This window comes from Lissotriton helveticus, chromosome 6, assembly GCF_964261635.1.
Source record: "Lissotriton helveticus chromosome 6, aLisHel1.1, whole genome shotgun sequence".
Taxonomy (NCBI): domain Eukaryota; kingdom Metazoa; phylum Chordata; class Amphibia; order Caudata; family Salamandridae; genus Lissotriton; species Lissotriton helveticus.
Genome location: NC_136067.1, coordinates 1822392399 through 1822412956, shown reverse-complemented (window position 1 = coordinate 1822412956; position 20558 = coordinate 1822392399). Strand labels below are relative to the sequence as shown.

The following is a 20558-nucleotide window of genomic DNA, read 5'->3' as shown; positions in this document are numbered from 1 at the left end:
TCAATGACGATGCGCAGTGTTTCAGTCTGGTGTGTGCAGGGTCTATCTTTGCTGATGCCGGCTTGCTGGTCACTCTACTGAGGTTCGACTTGTTTCTACATTCTGTTCAGGATGACTCTGTTGAACACTTTGCCTAAGGTTGATAGAAGAGTTATCCCTCTGTAGTTTGCACAGTTTCTCAGGTCACCTTTCTTGGGGTTCTTGATGATATCCTTCCTTCCAGTCGGATGGCACCCAGATCTTCCAAACATGGTGTAGAGCATGTGTACTGATGTTTCAAAACTGCCTTTAGTTCCTCTGGAGAAATGTTGTCTGGTCCTGCTGCCTTCTCATTTCTCAGATGATTGCTCGCTTGCCACATTTCTTCTTTGGTTGGTCTGTTGCTATTGATTGGTAAGTCGTTGTCAGCTGGCTGTATGTCTGGTGGAGACTGCAGCACAGACTGGTCCAGCAGTACTTCAAAGTGCTCCACCCATCTCCTTGTTGACTTTTATTATCCAATGATTGTCTACCCAGCTTTGTGTTGAGCAGATATTTCTGGATTGCTGTATTTGCCAGAGAGTTTCTTGTTATGTCATTAAGTTCTTTCAAGTTTCCAATTCTCCCAATGCTGGTTTGTAACTTTTTAGCTTGCATATAGATCTGTAAAGTATATCTTCCAGTTGCCAGGATGTTACCTTAGGTTGTACTACTAATAGAATCAAGAAAACTAAGATGCCTTAATTGTCCTTCTTCAGAGGCCACCAGCAACTGTGATTGAAATGATTTGTGACTAAAATGCAGTGCCCTTTTTTCCACAGAAAAAAACAAAGATTTTTTTAAAGAGATTTCATGGTGTTATATATATATGTACATGTACAGAAAAGTTAATTTCCTTTACATTTTCATCTCTAATTTTAGGTGAACGATACAGTCCAGGAGTAGGACATGTGAATGCTAAAGATGAGATCAGAAGAGAAATTATTCATCTTTTAAGTATAAAACCAATGGCCCACAGTGAATTGGTGAAAGCACTGCCCGAAGATGTAAGTCTTTCCTTTACGTAAATCCATGGTTTCTTTAAATTTGTTGTTATGCTAAGGATCAACTTTCTAGTGTTTTTAAAGATTCTTCTGTGTTCAGTAGATATACCATTGGTATAAGTTGTTGCACACTATCACCATCCCATCTCTTATGAGTAGTTCTTAATGTTCGGCAGCTTAATTTAATTTGTAGCTTTATTCTCTTGGAAAGCTAGTAATATTATTTTTGTGTGTTGCATGGTGCTCTTCCTTACTTTAAAGTGCATCAATAACTAGCTCCAAACAAACGTCAGTCCAGTAGCAGGAGGGGGAGTCCGTATTTTAATCAGGCAGTCAGGTAGCAGACCAGTGTGTCTCACCTCTTCACCTGGGGACGGCCACACCACCCAGTCAATGGGCCCTTTGGTCTCCTTGGTCTGCCAACAGACACTCCTGCGGAAAGGACTCTAAAATCTCAGCCAGTTCTACAGACGCAAATCCCACACGCGGACAATGAGAGATGCAAGAGAGGAAAGTCACTTACCTCAATCGCTGTAATTCACCAAACATTGTGAAGGGTAGAGTCCTTTCAGAGGGCAGATGGACACTCTATTACGGCGTGCAGTGTCTCCAGGTAATGCAAAGGGTGAGTTGGATCCTCACAACGCTGTGTTGTGTAGCCCAAATCCACCTGGGCATTAATGTCTCTTGCTCCTATGCTATCATGGTGCCCCACCTGGACTGAGTCAGCAGGCACATCTAATGATTCCTTCAACAAGCAGGCTGCCTTCTAGGCATCAACTGGCCCAAATATTCACTCCCAGTAACTAGTTGTTAGTCCACCTTCTGGTCCGTGGGCCCACTTGCCCTTCCCAGACATCACCTGCCACCATTTGGCTCCACTCACCGCTCTCGGGGGTTGGGGTACATGTCCCTGGCCGTTCATGGCACTCATCTCCTGCATTGGTGGCCCTCCTGACTAACGGACATGAACCAGTGACCAAGACCCAAGGCCAGTACCACTTCTCTGCCAGCTTACGAGCTGTTCACAGAGTGGTACATCATGTGTGTGGTGTGGCCCGGCCCACCTCTACTCCCCATTTGGTGGGCTGCGCATTGAAACTCAGGTCAGTGCCTAGACACAGCAGCAATGTGACGGGCTCAAAGCTCATCACGAACCATTCGGGTTCTGCATTCACTCCCTGGCTCTATGTCCTCTCTGCTGCACCAGTGCTGTCTTTTCAACAATTTGGTGTAGAGCCACCAACTCTCTGGGAGCAGGAGGGGAGAGACCACCTTCTCCAGTCTGCTGTCTGATTTCCATGGTCCAGGCTGCATAGCTGGCCCCAGACGCTCGCAGTGAAATAGTACAAGCTCTGTCCGCCCGCGCCCTTTCAGCACAGCGAGCAGTGCGTGTGCCTTGACTGCTAGACTGCCACAGCATACGGGCCTCCACCACCCCATTTAGTGTCAGGTGAGGGGTCACCACATGTATTAGCCGCTCCATGAAGTCCACTAAGTAAGGTGTTTGTCCCCCGGATAACTTTGGCTTTAAGTGGAGTATCTTTTGGAGCTCAAGGTAAAGCTGCTTGGACACACTCTAATTATCTTTGTTTTTGACTGACTAATTGTAACGCTGTTTTCCCCTGTAATATTCCAGGCCCATTACCAGATATCTGATTCATTGACCAGATGTGACCTTCTGCTTTGGTGACACATTCTACTGTATTGCATATGTCCTAGTAGAGAAGAGAAAGGTCAAGGTAAAACTGTGAGAGCGGATGCTCGGAGTTGTTTTGTCGTCCACGACTATGAGTAGGAACTTCCTCACGAGTGATAGAAATGCTGTGTTCTAGATTGGGGTGTCCATGTGACTATGCGTGATCTCTTTGCAGCAGCCCAATACTGCTGCACCTCAGCTCAGAATAGTTACCTTTGGGATACCTTCATGTTCAACTGAACATATGACCTGCATTTCACCTTCCTGTCAATGCCACTTGGGTCTAGAGTAATGCAGAAGGTGTGTGAGATTTGAGTACAGCTGATCCTCATCACTTCAGACTGGGTGAGGATTTAATACCCCAATCTGTTGAAACTAAGCACAAGGCCCCACTCTTCCTTTCCCACCCACGGTGGACCCTGCTCTTATAGGAAGGAAGGTGTCCAGATCTTCGCCTTTCCATTTTACATTGTGAATGTAAACTTGACTACTGGGAAATCTGCCACCAAAACCATTATGTGTAAGATGTTTGTTTACTTCAGAAGTTCTGCACCCATTCCAGTCTCACCTTTCTGATTTTCCAAGTTTGACAATCTCTCTTGCACAACATGGTCTAGCACTTTCTACTGTTATGGGTGATGTGGCTTTCCTATCTGCCTTCATGTGTCTCAATGACCAGCCCTTTCTGTTTAAGTTACCACTATTGGCTCAGTTTCAAAAAGGTTTGCTTTAACTGTTTACTCCCACTCCATTCATTTTTTGTTAGTGTGATTTAAATCTTATGCTCATGCACAGTGTTCCCCTGTTTGTGGTCTAATTTTAAATACTGCCTTCGTATTGGCATTGAATTTGTCTAGCCACTGTTCATGATGTTCAATCTAGATTAAATGATTCTTCGTATCTTGCCATCTCTCCTACCAAAAGTTAGCTCTAACTTTCACATGGACCAGTCAACCACTCTTCCATCTTTCTTCCCTCCTCTTCACTCCACTGAAAAATAGGAGCGGCTGCATAGACTTGACCTCAGTGTGTGATGTCTTACTATAGTTACTGCATACCGGATTCCGCCCAGGACAGGGCACTGACATTGCCCTACTTGCGGCAGTGGAGGAAGCCAGAATTATCCTGGACGCAGGAGGATCAGTGGCAGTGATCCTCGTGGACCTCAGTGCGGCTTTCGACACTGTCAACCACCAGGTCTTGATCCAGCGACTTAACAACATCGGTGTGAAAGGCACTGCCCTGGCTTGGCTTGCCTCATTCCTAGACCATCGCTCCTTCCAGGTATGGGAGAACGACACCCGCTCCCCCACTCCCCCCCTCCAGTGTGGAGTTCCCCAGGGCTCGTCATTAAGCCCGACATTATTTAATGTCTACATGTCCCCACTGGAGGAGGTGGTCATCCCGTTCGGAGTAAAAATCATTAACTACGCGGATGACACGCAATTAGTGGTGTCTCTATCACATCCCAACCATGGACCATCTAACCTCCACAGCTGCCTAGCAGAAATTCAGAAATGGATGAACTGTTCTTCGTTAAAACTCAACGGATCAAAGACAGATATCCTACTCCTCGGCCAAAAGGGGACTTCCCTTCCACCTAACATCTGGCCCCCCTGTCTGGGAGACCCTCCAGTTCCCAAAACCGAGATCAAAAGCCTGGGAATCTGGATAGAAAAAGACCTGACCTTTAAGACCCAAGCTAAAAAAATCACCGGGACTTGCTTTGGGCTTCTTAAATCCATCAGGAAAGTCCTGCCCCTGCCCCCCCCGTCTCCCAGAGATTGCTCATCCATGCCTCATCCTTTCTAGGCTGGACTATGGCAATGCGATCTATCTGGGCGCCCCTGAGGCAACCTTCGACAAATTGCAAAGAATCCAGAATGCCGCGGCACGGATCCTTACCAACACTCCGGCAAGATCATCGGCCAAGCCAGCCCTGAAACTTCTCCACTGGCTCCCAGTGAGAGAGCGAGTCAAATTCAAGGCCCTCTGCCTATCCCACAAACTCCTGCAGGACAAAGGTCCCCCTATCCTCAGGAAATTCATCAGACCGTACAAACCCGTAAGATCCCTTCGCTCTGATCACGAACACCTTATCACTACCTTCAGAGTGAAGAAGGCATGCACTGGCGGACGACGTTTTTCAGTGAACGCGGCCCACCTATGGAATGCCCTCCCCACTACTCTCAGGAGGGAACCAGATTACCTGCGGTTCAGAAAACTTCTGAAAACTTACCTATTTCCCTGATCCCCTCCCTCTCGTCGTCCTCTTGAGGGCCTGGATCTTAGCGCTGGGATGCTTGCGGGTTACTACGCGCTCTATAAAACCTTAAATAAATAAATAAATAAAATAAATATTGCAGAACATAGTGGAAAATGGGATCTTTATCGGCTTGTAAGCGGCGATCAAGTACACTATTTTGTGTTGGGTTATATTTTATTCTGTGTGCTGATGGTGATATTTAGAGAACGATTTCAGCACGTTCAAAAGGTGTGGTCCCCCATCCTAGTTAAATGCAACGATACCGTTTTTTTTTAAAAACAACATTTATTGCATTTTGTTAATAAAGCAAGCCAAATGAAGCAGTTACATCAGTGTTTAATACATCTGGATTGTATTCAATCTGGGGAAATCCCTAGCACCCCTCTTCCCTGGTCATTGAAATATAAAATGCAATTTTATATCTCACATCAGTAAAGCACAGTAGTATCAAAGGTGGGATGCAAGGACCCCGGCCCATCAACGTACCCACTGACAATCATGGACCATAATCAACAAAAACTGTAAACTCTACCACTAGGTGTGCCGTGGCTTCTTAAACTGTTAGACTTGAATAAGCATTTGGGCAACATTCCAGTAAAACACACTATAAATTAATAGTGTATTTGCGTCTTCGTGTTAGTTTGTGACGCTGAGGTTTAGCTCCTTCAGCTTCTCGAAGGGTGTTAAATCAAGATACCCGCTTCCCGTGGGTGGAGTCAGGGGATGTCTAAATCTTCCTCCTGGTAGGGAAGAACAGTGTGCCTCATTTCTTCTACTGGTGCTTCCCATGCCCTAGCCGCTTCCAGTAAATCCTGACCCCTTCTGGCTTTTCGTATCCGCACTGCTCCCTCATAGTCCGCCCACCTCATATGCTCTATCTTCCATAGCTTAATTCTAGGCCCCCTCTGGGCTTTCTAATTTCGGGTTATTTCTCTCCTGGCTAAAAGCTGTGCCTGGTCTGGAAATGTACTTGTTACCATAGTCTTAACAGTGTGCAGAAATCAGTGTGGGAGACCGTAGCCAGGTGTACAGTGGACCTCCCTTTCATTCACTTCAGCTTAAGTGTTCATGACGGCTTTCCAATAAATCGTCAATTCTGCGCAGCTCCAAAACATATGTAGAAACTCAGCCCTCAGCTATCGTAAAATGTCTGTTTATCCTCCCTGGTGTCAGGTACGCTCTGTGCCACACATAAAAGTTAATGAGCTTGAATCTAACATTTGTAGATACATTGGGGATAAATTTACAAGGTCAACCCAGATTTTCTCCTCCAGGGGAATTCCCAAATCTTCCTCCCACTTTGATGGGAGGTAGCATCCCATCTCCTTGTAGTGGTCTATATAGGCAGGTGACTGACTTATAAGTATCCGAGGAGGTGACTAAGTACTGGCATCCCCTAAGTGTGGTGGCTCCATCATTCCTGCCTTCCAATGCCTGTGGACCAGTGATGTAAGCGCCCTGTGTAGAAGGGAGTGTCCCTGACGTATATCATATCGCTCCCGAAAATCTTCAAATAGAAGCATGAGTCCATCTTTGAATAAGGCACCTACTGTCTTTATACCCATCGTCGTTCAGTCCCTTATTTCCTGCTAATCTCCATGTTGTAGTTTCATTAGGAACTCCATGGGGAGAGCCGGAGTGTACCGTTGTCACACTTTTGCCTTCTGTAGACTCCTGGTCCAGCACTTGCATAATAACCTGAATTCAGTGCTGGTTCCAGCACTTGGAGTAGGTAGTCGCATCAACACTCGGGCTAGACAGTGAAGATCCAGGACAACTAGACTCAAGTCCCTCCTCCGTATGATCCTACCCCCCACTCATTGTGTGAGCCATTGTAATTGCGCCGCCAAATAGTAAATCTTGAAGTCCGGACGAGCCAAGCCCCCGTCTTCAGTTTTTCTTTGCTGTGTGGGTAGGCCACTCTTTGTTGGCCTGTTACCCAAATAAAACCTGTTGCCAATGAGTTGATGTCACAAAAAAAGCTCCGCGGAATCCATACTGGTCGTACCATGAAAAAATATAAGTCTGTACAGAGCTACCATTTTCAATAAGGCAACTCTTCCTGCTACAGACAAGGGAAGTGAGGACCAGATGTCAAGACCCCACAAGTCTTACCTTGGCTTGTGAAGTGTTATCGCAGAGATAAGAGCTACCGCCCCTGCACCCACCTGACCCTGTGGAATTCAGAAGCACCCAACAGGGATAAGATGGAACCAGGGAAGCGAGCAAAGGATGCTGGAAGCAGTCACCGTCGTTTGTAGGGGGCGTCTCTGGGATGTGGTAGGAACATGGAAGGCAGCTAGCAGAAAGACAAAAAGGGACACCCCTTAGGAATGGGAAACAACCTTTACAACGCAACTTTTACAACGCACTACCATTACAACAAAACTTTTACAACGCAACATCCATTACAACGCATGCATTTACAACGCAACCATTACAACGCATGACACTACAACGCACACCACTACAACGCATGTCATTACAACGCATACCATTACAACGCATAGCATTACAACGCATAGCATTACAACACATAGTACCCTTACACTATCCTACACTTACCCTACTGTTGCATCCCCTGGAGTTAGAATAGTAATTTTCTACCCCTACACTATCCAACACTTACCCTACTGTTGCACCCCCTGGAGTTAGAATAGTAATTTTTACCACTACACTATCCAACACTTACCCTACTGTTGCACCCCCTGGAGTTAGAATAGTAATTTTTACCCCTACACTATCCAATACTTACCTTACATGCAAAGTAATGTTATGCGTTGTAATGGTATGCGTTGTAAAGGTAGTATGCGATGTATTGGAATGCGTTGTAAAGGTAGTTTTTAAAAATTCGTTGTAAATGCATGCGTTGTAATGGAATGCGTTGTAATGGATGTTGCGTTGTAAAAAATGCGTTGTAAAGGTAGGCGTTGTAAAAGTATGCGTTGTAACGTCATACATCCCTTGGAACACACCCACACCCTTCAGTCCCACTCACGCCTCTACACACATATCATTGAATAGCTACCTGAGGATAACTGTATAGCTCCTGATGTCAGCGTGAGCATGGAGAAGTGATGATAGATCCAGCAACCGCAATAACCAGGCGACTCAGGAAATGCGCTCCAGCGCGGTGTAGTGAATCCCACGGTATGCGCTCCAGCACGGTACCTTGTACCCTTGGTTAGGCGCTCCAGCGCGGATTGACACCCAGGCACAAGTGCTCCCAAAATAATAAGGTAATGAAACGAACGTAAGCGCACCTGCGCTAAAACGTCAAAGAAAAATGAAAAAAGAACTAAGCCCAAACACCAGAGCCCAGTTGCTTGTGGAAAGCGCTCCGGCGCTTGGAAGCGTTAGCGAGTGTTAGGGGCGGAAAAGAAGTAACAAGCGCTCCTGCGCTGAAAGTCACGGAAATCGGACCGTACAGGTCCGAAACGAAAGGCGAGGACGGTAACTGTCCTCCAGATTGCCTGCAACAGCGCACAACTAAGCAGGCAGCTCCGACGGGGAAATCCAATGGAATCCGAAGCGCTGATCTGGCGGGAACCGCAGTGGATATGCAGAGTCCCCCGGAAGTGCTTCTGGGAGGAGGAGGTTCCAGGCAAGACTAGATCTCAACTCAACTTTCGCCCGGAAGTGAGTATCGCGGTCGGCGTATGTGTGCAGAGGTGAGCACCGGGGCGGCTAACACTGCAACATGACAGTACCCCCCCCCCCCCCCTAAAACTAACTCCTACCCACAAAACCCCCGGTATCAGACAGGTGTGGCAGGACGAGGGGAAAGGGGATGACTGAAATGAAAGGCACGGACCAAGTTGGGAGCATGACGAACATGAGAAAGGGGCTCCCAGGAACGTTCGTCCGGACCGTACCCTTTCCAGTCCACCAGGTAAAAAAGCCTCCCCCGGGTACGGCGGGAACCCAAGATGGCCCTGACCTCGTATTCCAGATGGTCCTCAACAGGCATCGGAGAGGGAGGAGAAGAGGAGACACAACCAGGGTGCACAGCGTGGAGCAGAGAAACGTGAAAAACAGGATGTATCCTCATGTGCGAAGGCAAGGTGAGCTTCATGGAGACAGGGTTGATCACTTTTTCGACGACGTACGGGCCCACAAAGCGAGTCAACAGTTTCTTAGGCCCGTGTACATTGAGATGTCGAATGGAAAGCCACGCCCTATCGCCCTTTCGGTATCCAGGTTCCTTCAACCTGTGCACGTCGGCATGTTCTTTGTAGGATTCCTTGGCTTTTGCCAATTCGAAACGGGCTTATTGCCAGAGATTGCACAGTGTTCCATGATATGCTTGGACCGTGGGCAAAGGACTGTTTCTGGGTTCCTCCCACGCCGTTGTACGATGGTGTCTGTCCTGGCGACAGTAAAAGGGCGACATGCCGATAGCAGAATGTTTGCTGTTGTTGTACGCGAACTCCGCCATCCACAGTACATCAGCCCATTCTTTTTCCACGGACAGTAGTAGACAGCGGAGGTACTGCTCCATGGTGTGGTTCGTCCTCTCCGCTTGACCATCCGTCTGAGGATGGTAAGCAGAAGACAGGCGCGCATCAACCTCTATAATCCTGCACGCCTCCTTCCAGAAGCGGGCTATGAACTGTGAACCCCGATCGGTTATCACCACCGAAGGAATCCCATGGAGGCGAACCACTTCCTGCAAGAACACCACCGCCAGCTCGGTAGCCGTGGGTATCTTCTTCATCGGTACGAAATGAGCCATCTTGGAGAGGTGATCCACAATGGTGAGAACAGTTGTGTAGCCGGAGTTGGTAACAGGGCGTTCAACTACGAAATCCATAGAAATGGTGTGCCATGGGTATGGAGGAACAGGAATGGGGAGTAGCAGTCCTGTGGGGGGAACCGATCTATTCTTTCCTTGCACACAGACAGCACAACGAGCAATATGGTTTTTTGTGTCAGCGTCCATAGAAGGCCACCAGAAGTGTCGCTGTACCAGATCTAAGGTTTTGTGGTATCCTGGATGACCAGAGAGGATGCGATCATTGCATATCTGCAGTGCTTTTTGTTGCTGATCCACCATCGGTAGACAGTATTTGTCATCCTTGAACAGGAACCCTTTCTCCACGTTAACATCTTCGTTTTCCATCGCCATGTCTTTTGAGTTGATAAGGCTTATGTCTTTTTGTAGCTGAGCCAGGAATTCCGAAGACACTACTACCCCCTGAAAGTGGCATTCGGGGATGACCGGAACAGGCTAAACCATGGGCTCCTGGTCGTTGGTTTCTTCTAGCCTCGAAAGTGCGTCTGCCTTGGCGTTCTCCTTCCCAGGTCTGTACGTGATCGTAAAGTTATATTCGTTGAAGAACAGGGTCCAACGCAGTTGTCTGGACGTAAGAGCACGTGCTGAGCGCATAAACTGGAGGTTCCTGAGATCAGTGTAGATGGTTACGGGGTGTTTGGCATCCTTCAGGTAATGGCGCCACTCCTCGAATGCCATCTTGATGGCCAATAGCTCTCTATCAGACACCGTGTAATGTCGTTCAGCTGGTTGGAGTTTTTTGGAGTAGAAAGCCACTGGATGCAGGAGGCCCGTACTAGGATCTCTTTGTGATAATACACCCCCCAATGCGTCTTGCGAGGCATCTGCCTCAACCACAAAAGGCAGTTCGTTGTCCGGGTGTACCAACACGGGAGCGGTAGTGAACCGTCTCTTCAATTCCCGGAATGCTTCTTCTGCTTTCGTATCCCAACAAAAGGTTACTCCCTTGCGTAGCAGCCAGGTGATAGGGGCTACCATGCCAGAAAATCCTGTGATGAAGCGGCGGTAATAGTTGGAAAATCCCAGCAATCGCTGGATCTCCTTCACTGAAGAGGGTGTAGGCCAACGCAATATGGCCTCTACTTTCTTGTCGTCCACCTTTATAACAGCCTGCGTGATGATATGACCTAGAAACTCAACAGAGGTAGTGTGGAAAACGCTCTTCTCCAATTTTACATACAGACGATGTTGTATTAATTGATGCAGGACGGCCCAGACATGCTGGACATGGTCCTTGGGGTTCTGTGAATATATCAGGATGTCGTCAATATAGACTATATAGAAGATGTCTATATAGTCCCTTAACACCTCGACGATGAAGTATTGGAAGGCTGCGGGGGCATTGCAGAGACCGAAGGGCATTACTTGATACTCAAAAAGGCCTAATCTGGTCCGGAAGGCGGTCTTCCATTCATCGCCCTTCCGAACCCTGACTAGATGGTAAGCCCCCCGCAGGTCCATCTTGGTGTAGATGGTGGCATTTTTTTACTTGGTCCAGAAGGCAGGATATCAACGGTAACGGATACCGGTTCTCAACGGTGATTGTATTCATGGCCCTGAAGTCGATGCAGGTCCTCAGATCCCCTTCCTTCTTCGCCACGAAGAAAAGAGGAGAAGACACTGGTGATCTGGAATGGCGGATGAACATGTTGTTCAAATATTCATCCAGATAGGAGCGTAGATGTTCGTTCTCCTTCTGTGTGAGGGAATAGACCCGACTGCAAGGGAATGTGGAACTAGGCATCCGGTCGATCCTGCAGTCAAAAGAACGATGAGGTGGCGAGTATTGGCTCCTTTCTTATCTTATCGAATACAACTGCCAAGTCTTGATAGGCCTCCGGTACTTCGGCTTGGTTAACAACCCCCATACCATGCAGGGGTAGAGAACATGCTTGTATGGTTCGTATACCTGATGAATCGTCATCTGTATAACAGGAAACGTTGCAGTGGTCTGGATCCAGGGTTATGACTCTGGATACCCAATCGATTCGGGGATTGTGGTGTACCAACCATGGTAGTCCCAAAATAACCTTGAACTGAGGGGCGTCGATCACATCAAAACTAATGGCTTCCGTATGGTGATTTGCTAATGACATGACCAGATCTTCGGTCTTGCACCTGATGAGGCCGGAAGTGATGTCCGTTCCATCCACGGCCTTGACTGTTTCCGAAATTGCCTTTGGTATCGTGGTCATTCCCAGGTCTTGTGAGTATCGTGTGTCGATAACGTTTCCAGTGGCTCCTGAATCCAAAAGAGCGCTCACCAGCCATATTTTGCCTGACCGGTTCTGTAACGTCACTTCCATACCCACATGATGACTGCCATCGAACACCGCGGGGATCACTGTCGTACAGGACGATGAACCTAGTAGATTGACCCCCTGTACTACTGGGTTTCTTCGTTTCTCGCTTTGGCCCCCTTGGACACGGGTAACGCCAAAAGGCCTCCTGCCTCGTGTACGTGTGGGTTTCACCGGGCATTCCCTAACGAAATGCTCGCTCTTACCGCAGTACAGACATTGGTTCTGTTTCCTCCTCTTTTCTCTTTCCATGCTGGTAAGAGGACCCTTTATGTCTCCGATCTGCATGGGTTCCGGGGTATCGGAAGAGGAGGTGGCTTCTTCTCGGTTTTTCTCTAGGTTTTTCTCCCCAACAGACAGCAGGCGGTTTTCTCCTCCTTTTCCTCTTTCGGTTCTCCTTTCTTGTATCCGGTAATTCACCTTCACCACTCGATCAATGAATGGCCCTATCTCCTCAGGTGGGTCAGGCATCTGTGATATCAGATCCTTCAGTTTGTCGCGTAGAACTCTATAGAAGACGGATACCTTCTTGGTTTCGGGCCACTGTGCCTCGATGACGAGTCTGCTAAACATGGTTAGGTAATGGAGCAGGTCGTGGTTGCCTTGTTTTAGGCTCAGTAGTTCGTTATCTGCGGCCTGGACATAGGTGTGCCAAGCGAACATCCGTCGCATCGTTTCCTCGGGGAGATTATATAGCATGGGATCGTCGTTTTCCACCAGCGATATGGACCACTGAGCAGCATCCCCACCCATATAGGACAGTATAAAAGTGATTTTGGAAGCGTCATCAGGGAAGGCGGTTGCTCTGGCCATAAAGTGCAGATGACACTGGTGAAAGAAGACGCTGTACTTGGCACTGTCGCCATAGAAACGTTACGGTGGTGCTAAATGTACCTGGTGAGGAGTGATGACTTGTATAGCACCGTCCGGATTGGACGATGAGGAGGACCCTCCAAAGGAAAATATGGGCGGTCGCAACAAACCTTCCTGTCGAACTCGGGTGCTCGGAGAAGGACCCCAGGGACCGGTTACCCCTGCTGCCAACTGTTCTTGTATGGCCGTCAAGTCATTACGTGGACTGAGGTTCTCTGCCTGCATGCTGGTCAGGATGGCTGCTATGTCCTGCAGCGATACCTCCGTGTTGCTCATGTCGTCTGGGCGAAAATAAGTACGTGGGCTTTGGATTCTGTCAAGACCCCACAAGTCTTACCTTGGCTTGTGAAGTGTTCTCGCAGAGATAAGAGCTACCGCCCCTGCACCCACCTGACCCTGTGGAATTCAGAAGCACCCAACAGGGATAAGATGGAACCAGGGAAGGGAGCCAAGGATGCTGGAAGGAGTCACCGTCGTTTGTAGGGGGCGTATCTGGGATGTGGTAGGAACATGGAAGGCAGCTAGCAGAAAGACAAAAAGGGACACCCCTTAGGAACACACCCACACCCTTCAGTCCCAATCACGCCTCTACACCCATATCATTGAATAGCTACCTGAGGATAACTGTATAGCTCCTGATGTCAGCGTGAGCATGGGGAAGTGATGATAGATCCAGCAACCACAATACCAGGCGTGCTACCAGGTGACTCAGGAAATGCGCTCCAGCGCGGTATAGTGAATCCCACAGTATGCGCTCCAGCGCGGTACCTTGTACCCTTGGTTAGGCGCTCCAGCGCGGATTGACACCAAGGCACAAGTGCTCCCAAAATAATAAGGCAATGAAACCAACGTAAGCGCGCCTGTGCTAAAACGTCAAAGAAAAATGAAACAAGAACTAAGCCCAAACACCAGAGCCCAGTTGCTCGTGGAAAGCGCTCCGGCGCTTGGAAGCGTTAGCGAGTGTTAGGGGCGGAAAAGAAGTAACAAGAGCTCCTGCGCTGAAAGTCACGGAAATCGGACCGTACAGTTCCGAAACGAAAGGCGAGGACGGTAACTGTCCTCCAGATTACCTGCAACAGCGCACAACTAAGCAGGCAGCTCCGACGGGGAAAACCAAAGGAATCCGAAGCGCTGATTAGGTGGGAACCGCAGTGGATATGCGGAGTGCCCTGGAAGTGCTTCTGGGAGGTGGAGGTTCCAGGCAAGACTAGACCGCAGCTCAACTTCCGCCCGGAAGTGAGTATCGCGGTCAGCGTATGTGTGCAGAGGTGAGAACCGGGGCGGCTAACACCGCAACATGACACCAGAACTCTGCAATCGCTCTCACCCCGCGGTTAGTCTTCACTACATTATCCTCAAGAAGATCAGCCGCCGGGTCATGATAAATCTTCACCCATAGGTACAGCAAGCACCAGGATTCCCAAATTACATCTACCAATCACCTTGGACTATCTCTATTGGCTCACGTTGGAAACAGACAGGTCTTTTGCCAGTTAACTTGGAAACCCGAAATCCTCCCAAATTACGTCAAGAACGCTTTGCCTGTGCAAAATTTCCCTCCACATTACGAAGGTAGAGTAAAATATAATCTGCAAAAAACGCAACACAGTGGGTCTCTTGCAGCACACGCGATACCGGCGTGGCAGGCTAGGGGCTCCATGGCCTCGGAAAGTAGCAGGTGCGACAGCGGGTGTCCCTGCCTGGTACCATGTCCCACTTGGTAGCTCTCTGATATCCTATTGCCTGTTCGTACACTTATCGAAAAGTTTGTATGTAATAAGCGTGTTCACACCACAAATTTTGGGCCTAGGCTAAAACATCTCAGTAGCCTCCAGATGTTGAGGTCTGTATTAGGACTGGGGATAAACTCCACTTGATTTTGATGAATGAGGGTGGACATATGTGGGAGCAGGCGGTTGGCCAGGAGTTTGCAAAGAGTCTTCTAGTCTAGACTTAGCATTGACAGTGGTCTATATGCCATCTTGTCGTAAGCAGGCTTTCCGGGCTTCAAGAAGGGCACAATCAGGACTTCCCATGTAGTCGCAGGGAGAAGTCCTGTATCTTTTGCTGTATTAAATAATTCCACTTACTTGCTACCAAGCGAATCCACATACATGGAATAAAATTCCACTGGCAGCCCGTCCGTACTAGGGGCCTTATTTCTAGCCATGGCTTTTATGGCAGTCTTAACCTCTGGGAGTGTGCTATCTTCTCTCTAAGAGTCAGCCTCCTCTAAAACTACAGTCTGCAGGGTTAGTGTCCCCAAAGAGGCATCAATATCAACTGCTGAGCAAGCCACCTTGCTGCTATTTAAGTCAACGTAATAGGTATAGAACGCAAGATTAATATTGGCTTGGCGATACAAGATAGCATCATTGTTCTCCTGGATTCCAATATTAGGGACCCTTGTTTAGCTGGGTTGGCCAGCCATGCCAGGAGGGTGCCTGTGCGGTCCCTCCCAGCATGCTCTCTCAACATATAATTCCTTTAATCAAAACACCTCAACCTCTCGACCTGCTCAGCTACTTTTTCTTTTGCTGCTAGCCTAGCAGTGTTACCTGCACCTCTGAGTACCAGGTCTGTGCTGCTCAACATCTCCTAGCATGTGCTCAGATGCAATTGTCTCCATCAGTAGTGACTTTCTGAGTCCCACTGATTCAGAAATATGCTGACCCCTGATTGTTGCTTTGAACGTGTCCCATTTCAGTTGTGGTTTTGAGGTCGAGCCCGCATTGTCAGTAAATTATTGCCCGAGGGCTGTCCCTATGGTGTCCTTAAACTCCAAGTCCTCTAGGGCTTCCAGTTGTAGTCACCACGTCCATATGCAAGGACTTTCCCTCCCCCAGTGCAGTTAAAGCGTTAAAGGGTTATGATCAGATATCGTCCGCGATAAATAATAACTAGTCATAGCCAACTCATGCACATTAGGAGTATAAAGGACGAAATCCAACCTCACGTGTAACTCATGTAAGTGTTGAAAACAAGAATAGTCCCTCTCCCCTGGATGCAGCATTCTCCATGAGGCCCCATTGGATCTGTCATTCTACAAGAGATCTGGCTGTCTGAACAACCGGGGAGTCCCTCAACTGAGGATGGGATCGATTTAGGTCCGGATCAGTCCCACAGTTAATCTCCCCCATCAAGGTCAAGCCCACCAGGTGTGGGGCTAGTACCCTCGAGAGTTCTGCTAAAAACGACCCTTGGTCCACATTTGGACCATAAATGCTACCTATAGTGACGTCCCGGTCATCCAGTCTACCTGTCACCAGTGTATATCGGCCCTCTGGGTCTATTAGATGGCCGGTGTGTTGAAATGGAACTCCAGGTTTAATCCACACCAGAGTGCCCCTTGCAAAGGCAGAGTAGTTAGTGTAATGCCCTTGCTCCATACAACTACTCTGCAGCGCTGCTCCCTCCTTAGTAATAAGATGTGTATTTTGGAGTAGCGCTATTTGTACCCACCTCTGATTGAGATATGCAGAGAACTTATATTGTTTGGACATGGTATGTATCCCCTAACATTCCACTACATAATATTTACTGCTGCGGACGCCATGCGTCAGCTCTCGCACTCCACCATTGACCTCTAAAGGCGCACAGCTCCACGAAATTGTAGCCCTTTTCCTGTGTATATGTAAAGAAGCCCACCTGCCAGGCACACCTTAAGCCCCAGAGTAGTACAAACCAGCAACAACTATACCAACACCCATTACTTAGGACATTGTTCTGCAGAACAATGTCCCTCATCCAAACATGGTACCAACAGCATCCATTTGTGAGAGTACCCACATAACCACAACAGGGGTAAAAAGAAAAGAGTGACTAAAACCTCTGTAGAATCCCTCAGTTAGGCCCCTCATCCTAAACAGGATATGACGGGATTCATTCGCCATATGACATTGTTCATTCCACAGTGTTGTGACATTAAGCCCCAAATTAATTTAGGGTCAGCGAGCCATCCTCTCCCTCATTTAGCAGGCCACTTCCTCATCCCAGAGCCCCCAAGCACATATTATATAATATCATCTGCTGTGCGCGGGGTAATTTTAGGCAGTTCGATGTATTTGTCTTCTGCTGAGCTAGAGTCTTTGGTATAGTCAGAGCTCGGGCCACCGGCTTCACCTAGAGAGGACCTTGGGCTTATTCTGTTTCTGGTTATTTCTGCTACTACTCTGAGCAGCCGCCTCTGCTCACGCTGCGCTTCCACTCCCAATGAGACCCGTTTATGCTTTTTCCTCAACTTCCGACACCTGGGGCACTCAACGGGGCCTCTCCCCAAGGCCCTTCTTGCGGTTGTGTCTCAAGCCAATCCCACATCCGTAGCTGGGTTTTGAGGAACTTCTCCCCCCTCCGTTGACACTAGCCGCAAATGGGCTGGAAATAACCAAGCGTAGGGAATGTTCAGCTTCCGGAAGCGGCGATTGACCTCAAGAAAAATGAAACACTGCTTTTGGACCTCTCTTGTAAAGTCAGGGACAATCATAACCATGCTATTATCCACTTGAAAGTTCCCCTTGAGCCTGCCCTGCGTTAATATGTGATCACGATCCCTGTAATGGAGGAGCTTGGCCACTATCGGGCATGAGGGCTCTCTAGGTCTGGGCGCTCTTTTTACTGCATAAAATGATGATTACCCTCTGGTGCCACTTACGCTTGCAGCCACTTCTCCAAGTAGTCTAACATATTGTCACCCTCAGTGCGTTCCAGTAGGCCAATGATTCTTACGTTTTTCCGTCTTGACCTGTTTTCACAGTCTTCAGCTCTCAGTTCTAGTGTTCTAACTTTGTGATCCATAGCGGTCAGCCTACCATGCAGCGCAGAGACCTCTGGTGGCACCTCTGCCAATGCACTTTCGTCCATTGTGATCTGTTCTGTATTGTGCTGGTGGTCGCCTTTAAAAGGCTCAGATCTGTCCCTATAGTGTCCATCTTTGTTTCAAGTGCTTTTCGGGACACTGTGATAGCTTGTGTGACATCACAGAGCATGACGTTGTCCTGATCACTATCTGGCGGGGGCAGCATCACCTCTGCTGCCTCTCCCGCCAAGCCCGATGTCGTTGCTTAGCTAGGGGTTTCTGGTTCGCGCTGCTTATTTACTTTCCCCATTTTGATCCGTGGGTAATGTACAGCTGCTCCTCTCTTAGGTGTCCCTCACAGCAAAAGTTCAGCCTAGCCGGTAAACCACTTTTGCCCGTCTTCTTCACTCGGCCCGACAATGCCCCTCGCTTCTGCTATATGATCAAGGGAGTGGCCCAGAACAGGGGCCCCATCTGTCAAACCGCCTCTTCCGTTTTGTGGCTCAGGCTTCTCCCCACCAGCTCTGCTGCCTCATGGTTAGGCCCGCAGTCTGAGATTGGGTATCTCGTTGCCACTCTATTCGTTTATGCTTGTTCCCAACTGGATTCGCAGTGGGGAGAGATTTTCACAATCTCCCTATCTAGCTCTCCCAGATGTGAGTGGGCTCTAGGCATCGTAGGCACCCCTGCCGTGCCGACCAGAGTGCATCCCTGTTTGGAGGCACAACCCCCAGGGCTGTGAGGGCTCAGCAGGGCCAAACAGTGTCTTTGTCCCATATTAGGTGTTGAGTTCCCCATCAGCCCTCTCCACCCACCACGGCAGCAGCAGCCCTGCAGTGAGACCAGTGTAGAAAAAGGGGTACATAATTTCTGGGGTCTCGGGGCTTCCTGCGACCGCTCTTTTCTACCACCCGTGCATAACCTCAATACTTGCATATGGGCCTCCACAGGCGCAGGGCTGTAGTCTCACAATACTCAAGGTCCTGCCCGCATTTCTCCCTGTTACTATGTATAAAGGGCAGCGTGGCCCCTCGACAGCGTATTACCGGTCCGGCAGCTGGCCCCACGCCCAGCGATGTTGAAGCTCAGTTGTAGTTCACCACAACCCCATAGTCTCTCTTCGTTGCAATCAATGGGTGCAATAGGGGAGGACACCACTATGTGTCTCTACATGGGCGACACAGAGTCTGTTTGTCCTGATGGAGCGGAAATTTCACTGTAATCTCTCAATGCAAAAACACCACTACCCTTTTTTTCCACTCAAGGCGATGGACCTTTGCCACCGCGTGGTGACCAAAGAGGAGATTTACATAAACATGAGCAAATCAAATGCAAATAAATATTTAAGGCAATAATGAGTGTTGAGAGTAGTTTTAAAGTGATTTATTTTCCAATCAAAATATAAGTTTCTCTGACTGGTTATTCATTAGTCTGATATCAATCAGGTTACAGAATTGAAAATAGGAAAAATTAGAATCCATACAGAGCATATTTTAAATTGCTTACTAAGCGATCCATGAAGGAAGGAATCCCTATTTCCATGGAAAAAATAGGGATAAATGATGTCAGTCAGAACTCATGAAGAGTTTAAGAAATACAAAGCAACATAGCACTCCCAGACATACGTCTATACTATTGGGCTGCCCAATTGAAAGTAATTATCCAATGGATACACGCTCCACAGACGAACCCCGCGTTCAAGGCAGATGGGCACGGACGGGGGGTTGAGGGCATGATGTCTGCACTCTATAACAAAAAAACGAGCCCCCAGCTATTCTTGGTCCCACAAGACAGACGGTCGCCATATGGCATGAGGCTCACACTAAATTAGGCTGGAAGGGAACAATAACCCAACTTACCCCTCTGTGGGACACACAACGACTGGGCAGTCTTAAGAATTGTAAGGGGTTTGCTAAGTGGGACGCAGTTGATATCTCCATGGTGGGGGACATGTGGCACAAAGAGGAGGTGGTTACATTTAAGCGTCTTCAATCGCAGTATGACATGGCGCCCTCTGAAATCTTCAGATACATGCAGATAAAACATACGCTGCAGCCGGTCCTGTCATCCAGCACTGAGGTCCCAGAGGCCAACCCCCTAGAGGATATGCTACTGACGGACTGCATGCATAAGCGGGCGACCTCCCTTATTTACCGAAAATTAGTAAACAATCTGCCTAACCCACACGTGGCACTTAGAGACAGGTTGTCCCTGGACATGGGTGACTTTGAGGATTCCGAATGGCAGGAAGTGCTGGCATCCCCGCGGGAAGTGGGAATACCCTCGAGACTTAAGCTTGCAAAGCTAAAAATTCTACACAGAGTATACTTTACTAGGCACACCCTTCATAAAATAGTTAAGATATCGCACCCATACTGTCTTCGCCGCTGTGGGGAGGAGGGCACGTTCTACCACACTATATGGCAATGTCCAAAGATCATGGAATACTGGATGAAAGTCAAGAGGACCATATCACAAGTGGTCGAGGTGTCCTTAACACCAGAGCCCAGGCGAAGTTTACTAAATGTTTGGGAACCGAACAATCTCATTCGCCAGGCACAGGTGTGGGTCATACTAGATGTAATGGTAGCGAAGCCCAATATTGCACAAAAATGGGGTGCGGAAGAGCCGCCAACACTCAAAGCATGGTGCGGGGATTTGGATGTGGCCATGGTAACCGAGAAGTCTGTGTTTATTAACCGGGGATGTCCTTATAAGTGGGGTAAGATCTGGGGGGCATGGAATAAATTTAGGGGATATATCTGTGAGTCTCCACGGGCACGGGGGGAAAGGGATTCTGATGATGGA

General features: G+C 48.4%; 1 protein-coding gene across 2 annotated transcripts in view; it reads left to right on the top strand.

The window, feature by feature from the left end:
- The window catches only part of UBR2 (ubiquitin protein ligase E3 component n-recognin 2), a 1610484-nt gene that overhangs the window by 598415 nt on the left and 991511 nt on the right, over positions 1-20558 (top strand). For both annotated transcript variants that reach the window (XM_078649714.1, XM_078649715.1), the window contains exon 21: positions 901-1025. In XM_078649714.1, the coding sequence (XP_078505840.1) occupies positions 901-1025 (125 nt within the window). The remainder of the gene's footprint in view (positions 1-900; positions 1026-20558) is intronic.